This window comes from Myotis brandtii, unplaced genomic scaffold (assembly GCF_000412655.1).
Source record: "Myotis brandtii unplaced genomic scaffold, ASM41265v1 scaffold132, whole genome shotgun sequence".
Taxonomy (NCBI): Eukaryota; Metazoa; Chordata; class Mammalia; order Chiroptera; family Vespertilionidae; genus Myotis; species Myotis brandtii.
The window spans coordinates 1006977-1022577 of NW_005354673.1; the positions used below are offsets into that span (position 1 = coordinate 1006977).

Genomic DNA, 15601 nt, shown 5'->3' on the forward strand with positions numbered 1-15601 from the left:
ACAAAAACATCACCAAACTTCTAAATAAAGAGCCAAAACACTTCTAATATTAAACAGTGAAATAAATGTGACCTATACATACATGTCAGAGAGATTAGCAAAAGCAAGTAAAAGAATTATTTTCCATCCTGCTTTCCCCAGTACAGGGTCTCAGGTGGCCAGAGCATCTCCTGGCAGCTCAGGGTACAAGGATGTCCATTGCAGGGACATTCAACCCTGACCCACACTCACTCAGATGATGGAGACACACTAATGAACCTAAGGTGCACATCTCTGTGGTGTGGGAGGAAACCAGAGTCCCCAGAGAAAACTCACGCAGACCTGGGGAGAACTGCAAACTCCACGTCGACAGTGCCCCACCCCCAGCATCAGTTGTTTTCTGGTCAATGATACAACAAAACAACATTAAGCAAAACAACGTTATTCAACAACCTTCTGTGTTGCACTGTATGCCTCTATTTTTTAAGTATTTAAAAAAAACAGGGGTTATAGGGAACAGTAACAAGAACAAATGATTAGAAAAAATACCTCAAAATGTTTGTCTCATTCAGGAAATCACGTGATTGACAATGCGCTCCGTGGCCCTACGGATCTGGCTCTTGCTTCAACAGTGCTTGGACGAAACAGACCCAGGACACCCCTTCTTCCCACCTCCCATGACCCTCCAACCTCTTTTCCAGTCAAAACCTTACAAACCATTTGCTCAGCCACCTGCAACATCCTGGTCCAGCCAAGAGCCAACACTTTTTTGTTTTTTGTTTTGGGGGGAGGGGGGTGGTGTTGGTAGCGGGTAGCTGAGCTTTATATTACCCAGCAGCCAGGAGCTCCCAGATTCACCAGAATTACTCCACCCAGATAGAGGCCGGGTCAACCACAGGGTCAACCTGCACCTGCAGGCCTCCTGCACCTACCTCCCTCTGGACCACGTGTCTGAAGACGGCCTGGGGCCACTTCTTCCTCGGGTTGGAGGAGAAGCGGGAAAGCACCTGGCGTCTCTTGAAGATGGAAAACCAGCGGAGAGGAGGTGTCCTCTTCCAGGATGTGCAGAAGCCATTCCAGGATGAGTGGGGCAAAGCCCGGGAAGCCATGGACGCTCTGTGGTCACGGAGGAGATCCTCCTGAGCCACCCTGTGGACATACATGCCCCGGGGTCCGTCTTCGCAGATGCCCCTTCTAGGCCACTTCCTGCAGAAGCGCTTCCGGGGTGAGGAGGTGAAACTCATCAAGAAGATGAGCGACACCTGTCTGACCGCCCTGGGCTGGGCGAGAGTCTCTTTCAAAGCTCACCCTGCCTGGTTTGGATCACTGGTTAAGCAGCGGTTCTCAACCTGTGGGTCGCGACCCCTTTGGCGGTCGAACGACCCTTTCACAGGGGTCGTCTAAGACCATCCTGCATATCAGATATTTACATTACGATTCATAACAGTAGCAACATTACAGTTATGAAGTAGCATCGAAAATAATTTTATGGTTGGGTCACAACATGAGGAACTGTATTTAAAGGGCCAGAAGGTTGAGAACCACTGGGTTAAAGCGTCGGTCCACACACTGAAGGGTCGCTGGTTCGATTATCAATTACGGTCAAGGGCAAGGGCATGTATCTCGGTTGTAAGCTGATCCCCCACCCTGGTGGGGACACATGAGGGAGGCAACCAATTGATGTCTCTCTCACATCGATGTTTCTCTGTCTCTCCCCCTCCCTTGCACTCTCTCTAAAAACTATCCTTGGGTGAGGATTAACAATAAAGAAATAAATAAAATAAAAAGGCTCACCCTCAAGCGTGACTAGGAGCCTGTGGAGCCCAAAGGTTTCTGAGGGGCCCCTGCACTCCCCAGTTCTGCCTGATCCTCTCCCTGCAGCCACTAGGCAGCCTTTGAACCACCCTGGAGCCCTCTCCCATACAGTGGACCAAATAGATACAATAAAGCTTTTGGCAGGGGGGAAAAAAACAACAAGAAGTAACTGGTTTTCCCTGTTGCTGCTTTTCGTAATTTTTAAAAATTAACACAACAGCCGAAACCGGTTTGGCTCAGTGGATAGAGCGTCAGCCTGCGGACTGAGGGGTCCCGGGTTCGATTCCGGTCAGGGGCATGTACTTGGGTTGCGGGCACATCCCCAGTAGCCCTCTCCATACAGTGGACCAAATAGATACAATAAAGCTTTTGGCAGGGAAAAAAAAAAACAAACAAGAAGTAACTGGTTTTCCCTGTTGCTGCTTTTCCTAATTTTTAAAAATTAACACAACAGCCCTAGCCGGTTTGGCTCAGTGGATAGAGCGTCGGCCTGAGGACCAAAGGGTCCTGGGCTTGATTCCGGTCAAGACCATGTACCTTGGTTGCAGGCTCCTCCCTGGCCTGGGCCCTGGTCCAGCGTGTGCAGGAGGCAACCAATTAATGTGTTTCTTTCACATTGATATTTCTCTCTGCCTTTCCCTCTCTCTTCTCTCTCTAAAAATCAATTTTAAAAAAAAGTTTTAAAAAAAGTAATAAGACATACACACACTGTATAGTCCCCTGGCCTGGAGCATGACTGGAACCTTCGAATATGATGGATGTCACTCCTATGATTAGATTACACTCTACAGCAAAGGTGAAGGGATTTTTCATAGATATGAGGTCCCTAATCAGTTGGCTTTGAGTTCATAAAAAAGGAGATTATCTTGGCAGGGCCTGGCCTAACCAGATGAGCCCTTTAAAAGCAGGTTTATGGTCCAGAGATTCAGAGAAACAGACGCTCTCATCTGCTGGCCTTGAAGAAGCAATGTGTGTGCTGCCATGAGTTTTATAGCTTCAGGGAGACAAATTCTGCCAATATCCTTGTCAGCTTGGAAGGGGACTCCAGGGAACAGATACTTCAAATGCAGATTTGGGAGACCCTGGGCAGAGGTCTCAGCCACGCTGTGCCAGGACTCCTGACTCATGGAAACTGTAAGACAATAAATGTATGTTTTACGCTACTGACATTGTTGTAATTTGTTAAGCATAAATAGAAAATAAATACAACCTACTAGGTTTCTAATGAAAAAAGTGTATTTTAGTGAATAAACATTAGACTGGAAACCAAGAAATCTGGGTTTATACCACCACCATTATCTAGCTATATGATCTTAAACAAGTCACCTCAAGCATGGAGTTTTTGAAATATGTTCTATGAGAGATAAAGGGATCACAATTCTATGATTCTAAATCTTGCCACAATAAACTCTGAGTTACCATACTTCCCTCCTCCCCACCTCTGGCTTATAATATAGTCTCGTATTGCTAAAGATAAGAGGCCTTTTAGTTGTGTTGTCAAAGTCTTTTCATAATAAAAAAATTCTCTTTACAGCAGTATTTATTCTGCAAAACATGGTACTTGCCTCACTACAACCCAATTATAATTTGGAATAAAATATGTAGCAAAATGCTTAAGATTAAATACATACAGTCGAGGATAGCACAAAGGAACATTTTATGAAAAGGAAGAAAATCCAGCAAAAGAAGGATTAAACTCCATTTATGCTTCTTAGAATTTAGAATTGGGTTTTGAAAAGGAAGGTTATCAAAAAATAAGGGCAAGCCGTCCAGCCAGAGGAAAGATATAGGAAAGTGCAGGGGCCTGCAAGCAGCTTTAGCTGTATCTGAAGCAGAAAATATGTGCTATGGACTGAATTGTGTCACATTCAAACCTTCAAAAGCCACATGCTGAAGCCCTACCACCCAGTGTGATGGAATTTGGAGACAGAGCTTTGGGGAGGTGATTAGGTTTAGATGAGGTCAAGAGGGTAACGTCCTCCTGGTGGGATTAGTCCCGTATAAGAAGAGACACCGGTGTGGCTCAGCTGGGTGAGCATTGTTCTATGCATCAAAAGGTCATGGGGGGGCCCTATCAGGAGTACACCAGATGTTCAAGGCCACTCTGAGCAAGTGAAACAGGAATTTTAGGGGAATATAGGCAGATTTAGGGAATTTTTAGAATTAGGGTCCATGGAAAAACACAGGGCTACAGATGGGGAGAAGGTACATCTCCATAACACAAGGAAGCCAGGTGCAGGGAGCAGCAACAGTGGCATTTACATAAGCCAAGGGAGCTGGAAATAGCCAAAAAGGTCTATATTTACAAAATAAAGAAGAAGAAAGAAATCCAGAAAGAAAAGAACAATGAGGGAGGAGGACATCACATATCCCATGTGGTGTTTGACCTTTGAGCTCAGGAGTTACTATAGTAACCAGTCTAAAGGAATAGTGACCAATCAGAGGGGATATCAAGGCACCAGGATCTGCAGCCTTTATAAGCCATAGGGAAAAGGAACTCAATGGGACCCTTTTCCCCCTCCCCACGTGGGAGTCCATTCTGTGGGACTCTTTCCCTCTCCTCATGTGGGAGTCTGTACTTGTTCTTCAATAAATTTCCACCTTTGCTATACCACCTTCTGTCCGTGGATTCATTCTTCGACTCTGGTGGACAAAGAATTTGGGTTCCAGTCCAAAAATTTCGTTTCACAAGGATACAGTGATTGTATTGTATACACTGCACAGGCATACTTTTTATAACCCAAATACTGATGTCACTATTTGGCAAGAAGCCTCTTTTGTCTAAGTTGGTATAAAGTGTGTTACTGACCAGCCGGTATGAGGCTGCTTTTATGTCAGTGATGGCGAACCTTTTGAGCGTGTCAGCATTTTGAAAAACCCTAACTTAACTCTGGTGCCGTGTCACATATAGAAATTTTTTGATATTTGCAACCATAGTAAAATAAAAACTTATATTTTTTATATTTATTTTATATATTTAAATGCCATTTAACAAAGAAAAATCAACCAAAAAAATGAGTTTGCGTGTCACCTCTGACACGCCTGTCATAGGTTCGCCATCACTGTTTTATGTAGAGCTGGGCTGCTGTGTGTGCAATGGCTCCTATGTTTGTGGTTGCTTTGTAAGCTACTTTGAAGAACTGTTTTGTGTCTAATGGCTGCTTGGTAGCAATGGCTACTTGGTCGGCAATAAAGCCTCTCTTAAACACCTATGACTTCTCATGTCTTCTCCATCTAATACCCGGCATCCGAGAAGGACTTGTGCTCCCACAGTTGGCATAGTCAAGCAGGATCACTTGACTGTAGTCAGGAGTAAGTACTCTGACACTTGGCTTCACAAACAGGATTTAGGGGTAAGTGCCCCATCTGCCTCACCGGAGATCAGTTCAATTCTCACTCAGGGCACATGCCCAGGTTTGGGACTCAATCCCCAATAGGAGGCATGCAGGAGGCAGCCAACCAATGTGTCCCTCTCTCTTCCTCTCCCTTCCTCTCTCTAGCAAATCAATAAAAACATTTTTGTAAAAAAAAGGGTTCTCTCTCTCTTGCCTTCTGGTTCCCCATTACTCTCTCTTGATCTGTGACCTGCACTTGCTCGCCATGTAGCCTTAAATAGCCACATGACCAGGGCCATGTGGACCCTACACGCAATGGACAGCAGCTGGGAATACAAGCTAAGCCAGATGTTGGACTGGACTATGCTTTAACACGGAGCAGAAACCCTGTGCAATGGCTTTCATTCTAGCTCTGCTAAAGACACGGCTGGACTTTTTCCATGGCAGGACAGAGGGAGATGGGACCTTGGAAACCCAGGAGTTTAATTCCACACAAATAAATATCATTCACTCTCCCATGGGGGTCTCAGGAAATTCTTTTCCCCGTGGCACTCCAAGAACTCCACTTCCACCAGTAACTGGTGGGGACACAGAAGGCACCCCACTGATAACAGTTCAACTACAGGTGTGTTCCTGGTGTTCTTTAGCCAGAGTGTATTGACAGTGCCCAAAAAGTATTTGTTTAAGAAGGAAGAAAGGAAGGATTATCCTATGAATACAGTCAAGCATGCATAATGACATTTCAGTCAATGATAGACCTGATATACAACGATCCCATAAGATGATAATGGAGCTGAAAAATTCCTATCACCTAGAGCAGGGGTGGGCAAACTTTTTGACTCGAGGGCCACAATGGGTTCTTAAACTGGACCGGAGGGCCAGAACAAAAGCATGGATGGAGTGTTTGTGTGAACTAATATAAATTCAAAGTAAACATCATTACATAAAAGGGTACGGTCTTTTTTTTTTTTAGTTTTATTCATTTCAAACGGGCCGGATCCAGCCCGCGGGCTGTAGTTTGCCCACGGCTGACCTAGAGACTTCATAGCCGTTGTCAAGTCTTAATGTCTTATCTCAATGCATTACTGTTTTGTGCAGTCTCAGTCTATCAATAAAACTACAAATGCCGAGGAACACTCACCTGCTTCCCCATGCTTGAGCTTCCCACAGACATCTCCCCTTTCTAAACCACTGTTAATAACTGGGCCAACCCTGTGGTTCTTATTACATTGCAAAACACCCTTCAGCAATAACATTGGGAGAGAAAAAAAAGTTTATTACTTATAGGCCCTGGAGAACACAAGGCACACCAGGGGGCACACAGTGATGTGAGAGGGGGATAGGAGAAGAAAGAGAGAGAGAGAAAGAGAGAGCCGGGGGAGAGAGATGGAGAGAGAGAGAGAACAGACCTGGGGTTCTACTTTTATTGGGTCAACAGTGGTGTGTTATCAAACCCCAATATATGAGTCCATTTGCCTTCCTGCTTTGGCCAAAAGAAAGTGAATGAGCAGGAATTTCGGTGGAAGAAGGAAGTCGTTTTGAGAAGGCTAAAAGGCTAATTCCAATGTAACCCTGATGTTTGTGGGGGCTAGCAATCTGAATCTGTGCCAGTAACCTAATGTACATTCTTGATAACCTATAATTAAGTCACTGCCCCTTCCTCCACAATCTGGTCTTATAAGACCTGTTACCTAAATGCTCACATTTTACAGACACCATAAACCATGAACAATACACAACCCCCAGAGGTGGTTATCAGCGCTGGCACCAGGCCAGGCCCTTAGATATGGTCTCAAGGCCCCCATCCCAACACACGGGGATTTTTGCAAAGCCCACAAAAGGTCTGGAAGTCCCATCCATATTTGGGGGACAAAGAATATAAAGGGGATACAAGAAGAGCTTCCACCATATTGGTTGGCTCAGACTTTGGAGGCAACTCCTCTGAGACCAAAGCTGTGTAACTCCAATTCTCTAAGCGTCGCTTGGGTTTCTCCATTCTTCTACAACAGTTTATTTGGATTTATGTCAATCCAGAGTTCAGGTGAGCTCATGCTCTAAAAGACCCAGCTTCCAGAGGGCAGGTAACTTATACCTTATACAGGGCAAAATCACAAGACACCATGGATTTGGGGTTTGGTGTGTGTTAGGAGCTGATTAGTCAAAGGTGAGATAAAGGTAGCAAATCATTTCTTCAGCCCTGGGATCCCCTGCAACATTTCCCTATCTGGTTTCATGGAAAGGTTAGTTGAGGGGGGTCATTCAACCTTAGGGCTCAGGAGCTGAGACATTACTTAAGTTAAGACATATCTTTAGCCTGCCAGAGGCTCAAACCTTGTGACCCTTAGTCAGAACTGGGCTACTGTCTTCTGCTTCCTCAGGGGTTGCTGATTATCAAGGGGAAAGGCTAGGTCTGTGAAGTGTGCAGAGGAAAAAAGACTTTTAAAATGAAGGCTACGAATCAAATCAAAATTATGAGGATCCTTAGTATAGGGCAGTGGTAGGCAAACTGCGGCCCTCAAGCCACATGCAGCTCTTTGGCCCCTTGAGTGTGGCTCTTCCACAAAATACCACATGCGGGAGCGCATGTACAGTGCGATTGAAACTTTGTGGCCCATGCGCAGAAGTCGGTATTTTGTGGAAGAGCCACACTCAAGGGGCCAAAGAGCCACATGTGGCTCACGAGCCACAGTTTGCTGACCACTGGTATAGGGGCCCTAGGGTTTCATGTTAATTTAAAACATAAAAGAGAAAATTTCAATCTATAAATTCAACGCACTTCCCATTAAAATACCAACGGCATATTTCACAGACCTAGAACGAACTCTCCAAAAATTCATCTGGAATAAAAAAAGACCCCGAATAGCTGCAGCGATCCTGAGAAAGAACAAAGTAGGTGGGATCTCAATACCAGATATCAAGCTGTATTACAAAGCCACTGTTCTCAAAACTGCCTGGTACTGGCACAAGAACAGACATATAGATCAATGGAATAGAATAGAAAGCCCAGAAATCAGCCCCAACCAATACGCTCAATTAATATTTGACAAAGGAGGCAAGAACATACAATGGAGTCAAGACAGTCTCTTCAATAAATGGTGCTGGGAAAATTGGACAGATACATGCAAGAAAATGAAACTAGACCACCAACTTACACCATACACAAAAATAAACTCAAAATGGATAAAGGACTTAAATATACGACAGGAAACCATAAAAATACTAGAAGAATCCAAAGGCAACAAAATCTCAGACCTATGCCGAAGCAATTTCTTCACCGATACAGATCCTAGGGCATTGGAAACTAAAGAGAAAATAAACAAATGGGACTACATCAAAATAAAAAGTTTCTGCACAGCAAAAGAAACCATCAACAAAACAACAAGAAAGCCCACTACATGGGAGAACATATTTGCCAACATTATATCTGATAAGGGCCTAATCTCCAACATTTATAGGGAACTCATACAACTTAACAAAAGGAAGATAAACAATCCAATCAAAAAATGGGCAAAGGACCTAAATAGACACCTTTTAAAAGAGGACATTCAGAAAGCCAAGAGACATATGAAAACATGCTCAAAGTCGCTAATCATCCGAGAGATGCAAATCAAAACAACAATGAGGTACCATCTCACACCTGTCAGAATGGCTATCATCAACAAATCAACAAACGACAAGTGCTGGAGAGGATGTGGAGAAAAAGGAACACTTGTGCACTGCTGGTGGGAATGCAGACTGGTGCAGCCACTATGGAAGACAGTATGGAGTTTCCTCAAAAAACTGGAAATGGAACTCCCATTTGACCCTGTGATCCCACTTCTAGGAATATATCCCAAGAAACCAAAAACACCAATCAGAAAGGATATATGCACCCCTATGTTCATAGCAGCACAATTCACCATAGCTAAGATTTGGAAACAGCCTAAGTGCCCATCAGTAGATGAATGGATTAGAAAACTGTGGTACATCTACACGATGGAATACTATGCTGCTGTAAAAAAGAAGGAACTCTTACCATTTGCAACAGCATGGATGGAACTGGAGAGCATTATGCTAAGTGAAATAAGCCAGTCAATGAAGGAAAAATACCACATGATCTCACTCATTCATGGATAATAGAGACCATTACAAACTTTTGAACAATAATAGATACAGAGGCAGAGCTGCCTCAAACTGATTGTCAAACTGCAGTGGGAAGGCCAGAGAGGGTTGGGGGGCAGAAGGGAGGGGAGTAAGAGATCAACCGAAGGACTTGTATGCATGCATATAAGCAAAACCAATGGACATAAGACACTGGGGGGTAAGGGAGGGCAGGGGATTGTCAAGGGCGGGGGGAAAAAAGACACAAATGTAATACCCTTTGTAATACTTTAAGCAATAAAAAAAAAAAGTCCAACACCCTTTTCTGATAAAAACGCTCAGCAAAGTGGTAAAAAAATAAAAAAAATAAAACATAAAAGAGAAATTTTGAAAGGTGGGAAGAGAAATAAATAAGTAGTTCAAATGGTCAGTTACAGAAATCAACCAAAAGCTCTAAAACAAAGGAGCCTATTTCCATAATAATAGGCAGTTGGGGGTAAGGAGTGGGGGGGATGTTTATCTAGTCTGTGCGTTCCAGCACGGCCAAGGGTGAACCTGAGGAGGGGCAGTGAAGGATTAAAGAACACAGACCAAGGGTACAGCTGGAGCTTGGCAGATCTCCCATGCCTGGATGAGGACACAGAAAGATCCAGCCTGCAAGCCGAGGCTTTATTTTATAGTGAGATCAAGACAAGGAAGTGGTCAACATGTTTACAATGTTCTTGTGAGTTTCACCTTGTTTTGGCAGCACTTGCTGCACCTCCCACAGCCCATTATCTACCTAGGAAGGAACTAGGGAGGGCTATAAGGTTAAGCTTAATTATGCTAAGAGGGCTCTGCCCTCCAAGCTGGGACTTGTTTATGACCCTGCCACAGGTCAATCTGAGCCTTGACCCTATAGCCGCTCCCTACACTAGTTTGGGGGCTGGCAAATTGTTTACTTGAGATAGGCTTCCTTGAATCAGGTGCCCCTTTGAAATGGATACCAGCTGAAGTGGGTGCCTCAGCAACCAATGCTTAGCTCAGGCACTTGCATTACAAAAGGAAAGCCCAGGGTCAGGGTGTGCACTGAAATCACTCCTGTGTTTGTGGTAATGCTGGTGTAAACAAACCTACCTACTGTGCTGTCAGTCCTATAAAAGTGCAGTTACAGTAGCAGGCTATACCATCTAGGTTTGTGTCAATGCATGCTATGATGTTGGCACAAGTATGAAATCGCCTAACGACACATTTCTCATTAAGTATCGCTGTCATTAAGCAGCACATGACTGTATCATGTTCCTAACCCAACATTCACACATTAAATGCATCGCCATCTACTCAGGAGTTAAATATTTTTAATTGAATGGGAGCTCCAAGCTATTTATTTCCACCTTATAAAGTTCCCTTAATGAAATTCTTATTGGGATTTAGTTTGATCTAATTTCTCTCCAGAATCTACAGTAGTTTAACAAATCAATGGGGAGCAGGGAAAAGGGGAGACCAAAAGATGCCTGTCCGTTTATTCAGGGCATGGAGGTATGCTGGCTTTTCCTTTGCCTGATATGAATCAACTCCGCTCAGAAAGAATACACACTTCCAAAGTAAATGTCACTTCAGGATAAAACTTGGTAAATAGAGCCTGAACACACACACACACACCACCTCTTTCATTCTCTCAGCTTCAGAGCTTAGGTGTTTTGTTGTTGTTGTTGTTGTTCTTAATATATTTTTATTGATTTCAGAGAGGAAGGGAGAGGGAGAGAGAGATAGAAACATCAATGATGAGAGAGAATCATAGATAAACCTCCTTTTGCACACCCCCTATTGGGGATCGAGTCCACAATCCAGGCATGTGCCCTTGACTGGAATCAAACCTGGGGCCCTTCAGTCTGCAGGCCAATGCTCTATCCACTGAGCCAAACCAGCTAGGGCAGAGCATAGGTGTTTTAAGTACACTGCTCTACAACCTGAGACCTATACTCTGACCTTTATGGCACTTGATAATCACGGAAAGTAACAACAAACATTCAAAACTTATTTATTTTTATTACTAAACTAGAGGCCTGGTGCACAAAATTTGTGCACTGGGGGGGGGTGTCCCTCAGCTCAGAGGCCTGCCCCTTCTCACAGTCCAGGAGCCCTCAGGGGATGTCTTACTGAAGGTTTAGGCCCGCTCCCCACAGCAGTCTAGCCTCCCTCTACAGGAGGCAACTGGACTGATCAGGGGAAGGCACCACCCCCATCACTTCGCTGCTGCTGCCACTGCTGGCCACCACATCCACCAAGGTGTTTTCATCAACACTGACTCCAGTCCCTTCACCACCAAACAAGACAACTTTCTTTGAGCATTTTCAAGATGTCTCCTTTATAGGATATGACATTTCTTTCTTTCTTTTTTTTTTATTCTCACATGAGGATATTTTCCCATTGATTTTTAGAGAGCATGGAAGAGAGAGGGAAAGACAGAGAGAAACATCAATGTGAGAGGCACACTTCGATTGGTTGCCTCCTGCATGAGCCCTGACCTGGGCCCTGGCCAGGGAAGAGCCTGCAACCTAGGTACATGCCCTTGATCAGAATCGAACCCGGCCCCCCTGCAAATTTGTGTTTCCGCTCCAGCCCCAGCAGCCCAGTGCCGCAACCGCAGGGCTGGGCCTGGGGGCTGGCCCCCCCTGCGGGTTTGTGTCTCACCGGGCAATGGCCGCCCTGTCTGTTGTTCTCTCAGGCTCTAGGCCCGCACCAGGCCCCTCCTCTTGAGCTGGTGGTGACCATTATGGTGTCCCAGCCTAATTTGTATATTACCTCTTTAAATATATATAGATATGTACCTGGGATTACAGGTGATATAATGAGGTATAAAGCCATTGTCCAGTCCAGCTGTGGTGGCTCAGTGGTTGAGCATTGACCTATGAACCAATAGGTCACAGTTCGATTCCTGGTCAGGGCATATGCCCAGGTTGCTGGCTCAATCCCTGATCTTGCAAGAGGCAGCCAATCAATGATTCTCTCTCATCATTGATGTTTCTCTCTCTCTCTCCCTCTCCATTCCTCTCTGAAATCAATAAAAATATATTTAAAAAAAATAAAATAAAGCCATGTCCAGCCCTGTGCAGTGTGCTAAGTGGTTAGAGCCTGGGCCCACACACTGAGGGCTCTTGGGTTCAACTTCTGGTTAAGGGCACGTATCCAGGTTGCAGGTTTGATTCCCTGCTCTAGAGGAAACCAATCCAGGTGTCTGTCTCACATCTATATTTCTCTGTCTCTCTCTCTCTCATTTTCTCTCTCTCCCTCACTTCCCCGTCTCCCTTCTTCCCTTCCACTCTCTCTAAAAATTAATGGGGAAAATATCCTTGGATGAGGGGTAACAACAACAAAAAGAGCCATTGTCCATTTATTCAAGGAGATCAGAATGTACATGTGAGATACTAGGTTCTATCTCACAATATGGTGCAAGGATTTATATTTTCATTGATCCATGGAAAAGGAACACAAAAATAATGACTTTAATTCACTTCATGAGTATCAAAGAAAGTATATTCTCCTCCAAGCTCTGGTGGGGGGGGGGGGCATATTCTACTCCTTGCCTCTCCCTAGTTTTACCCTGGCAGATATGCTGATACAAGCACTGGCAGCCTGCCCTCACTGCCAACTCAAATAGATCCCTAAGAATAGCACAGAAAAGGATATAGTGGACTAGAGTTAGCGACAAACACTCCATTCTCAGGAAAAGGCTCTCGGCATTGTCTCACCATCCTTACATGAAGAGCAAGCTGGATTTAAGTCCTCAACACTTTCAGGAGGGTCTCAATATTTACTGATTGCTTGATTCATTTCAGTGGAATAAGGTTACATCAGTGTTATCCACATAAAAGGCATTTATTATCTGGGCCTTATGCTGTGCTGTAATGCAGAGAAAACAGGTTTTCTGCAACTTGGTAATCTATGACAATGACTCAGAACACTGATATGGACAACTTAAACAGAGTACAGACAGCTGAGCAAATATTAAAGAAGTCTATGAATTAATAAATAATTTTACAGTTTGTGCTAGTAGAGTGAGTACATAACTTTTACTGGGAATGTTGACAGGAAACCTTGAGGAGTGTATGCTGGATAAAGGCTATGGAGAATTCACAACCTTTCACTAACTAATTGTCATGCAATATAGCAAGCTGATCAAATAAAGCTGGCTTTCCACAATGTATTCATTACCTGCTTTGGAGACTTGAAATTTCCCCCAAAAGTCAAGGTCCTATGAGCAGTCTCAGAACAGGTATATCACTCATTGCTGGCTAAACACAATAGCTCTAAACCTTTTTTTAAATTAAGGGGATGAAACTAATATTATTCATCTTAATAAAACTAACTTTTTCGTATTCTTTGTTCCTTTGCTTCAACCAAGCAATCAATGAGAAATAATATCTGTAGAACATTCTGTAATGAAGGAAGAACTTTTTTTCTGCATATGTCTTTTGAACCTCACAACAGACCTGGTGAAGAGGGTATTATTAACATACCCATTTTATAGATGAGATGCAGATGAGTGAAGTAAATTTTCTGCATAATTGAGGTACAAATGCCCCTTAATATTTCACTGTAAGACATTTTAAGATTAAACTTATAATAGATAATAAGTACTTTGAATCTTATTATTCAAATGCTTTAGAGGTAAGACATATCTATCAATAAATAATTATCTAGTCCTAGTAGCTGGCAATGCTATATACCTATATGTGCTATTTACCTACCCAGTGCTATATACCTATACACAGGATTATATAATTGTCTCTGGGCTCAGTAAGCTTACAACCTATTTACAAAGCAAGCTTCTGAATGTCCTGTGGACACTTAGAAAAATGAAAATTAATGAGAACTGGCCTGGTTAAGAAGGCTCAGTCAAGACTAAATGCAAGTGAAACTGGAAAGATGCCAAAATTGTGACTAAGAAGAAGAAGTAAGGACAGTGGGAAGAAGGTAGGAGATCCCATGAGAAGGTGAGAGTGTGTTAATGAATGTGGAAATCTGGGGAGGGGAAGCAGAGTTTGCCCCCCCAAAATGCCTTCTTGGGATATTTATTACTTTAAGCTGGTTATTTTTAAGAAAACAAAAGGACTCAGAAAGGACCTTTGAACCTCCCCCTTTACTTACCTAAACGAACTCAGAAAAACCTGCTTAAAGGAATTAGCATCATAATATGACCTAAGTGTGGCAGACAGGGGGAAGCCAAGCAAAGTCTGTTTGTTAGACTTCCCTCTGTGTCCTATAGGTTCTGGATGGCCAGCAAGAATTACTTTATCTTATTTTTGCTCTTTCTCATCTACTTGTGAATTGCATACTTTCCCTTAGAAATTCCAGACCCCTGTCTCCCTCTTGGTAGTCCTGAATGGCATATAAGCCTCAACTGACCGACGTTTCCTGGGGTCCCATTATTCTTAAGGAACCCCTGTATATACATATGTAATGAGTTTAGTTATTTTCTCCTGTTCATCTCTTTCATGCTAGATTATTAGACCAGCCAAAAAAATGTAGAAGTAAAAATTTTTTTTCTCCGCTACAGTAGAAAACAGTGAAACAGGCAGGGTGGTTAATTTGTCCAGGTAGCATCTACCATGGGGCCTTAAATACAGGGGGGGGGGGGGGGCACAAGTAGACTTACTTGTGAGTATGTTAAATACAGTTTATTTTTGTGTTATTTATTAATTATTGTATGGTTTTTTCATAAAAAAAACCTGTTAACCTACTTTTGCCTCACCCTGTATATGGTACTTATTTATCTAAGTTTAAAAAAATACCTCTAATTCACAGAGAATATATACCTCTAATTCAGTCTACCTGTTGTGTTTTTTTCCTCAGGGCTGATATCACTATTCCAATTAAAATTTTTCAAATTAAATGAAGAGGAAGAGTTTAACACATTACATTGCATGTTTCTTGATATTTATTTTGGCTAACAAAATTTAAAAAAAGCCCGGGGGTTCAAGGCTTTGAGTTAGTGTCCAGCCCAGGTGTTAGCTAAGTTCTTTTAATTCCAACAGCCACCTGCACTTTTAAAGCACACCCCACGGTGGACTACGCCTCCCGAGAGCACTCGACGAGAGAAGCCCATGAAGTGCATTGTGGCACTTGTAGTCTTCGGGGCCGCTCTCATTCCGGGCTGGTTGAATCCGGGAGCTACCAATTAACTGGGGCCATGTCGGTGACGCCGTGGCCCAACCGGGAAAGCCGGTGTGGGAGCATCGCATAATGATTGGCCAATGCATGACCCCGTGGGCGGGGCAGGGAGGAGGGCGGGAAGACCGCGGCGATTGGGCGAGGAGCCCGTGGCGGCAGGCGGGGATTGGCTGCGCTCTAGGGCAGAGGTGCCTGGGAAGGGGTGGGGGCAGAGACGCGAGCAGGAAGAGCAGCAGGGA

At 43.8% G+C, this 15601-nt stretch overlaps 1 protein-coding gene across 1 annotated transcript in view; it reads left to right on the forward strand.

Moving 5' to 3' along the window:
* Positions 1 to 1164: 1164 nt before the first annotated feature.
* SEL1L (sel-1 suppressor of lin-12-like (C. elegans)) overlaps positions 1165 to 15601 on the forward strand; it is a 60221-nt gene continuing 45784 nt past the window's right edge. Inside the window, exon 1 of the mRNA XM_014534728.1 lies at positions 1165 to 1263. Within this exon, the coding sequence (XP_014390214.1) occupies positions 1165 to 1263 (99 nt within the window). The remainder of the gene's footprint in view (positions 1264 to 15601) is intronic.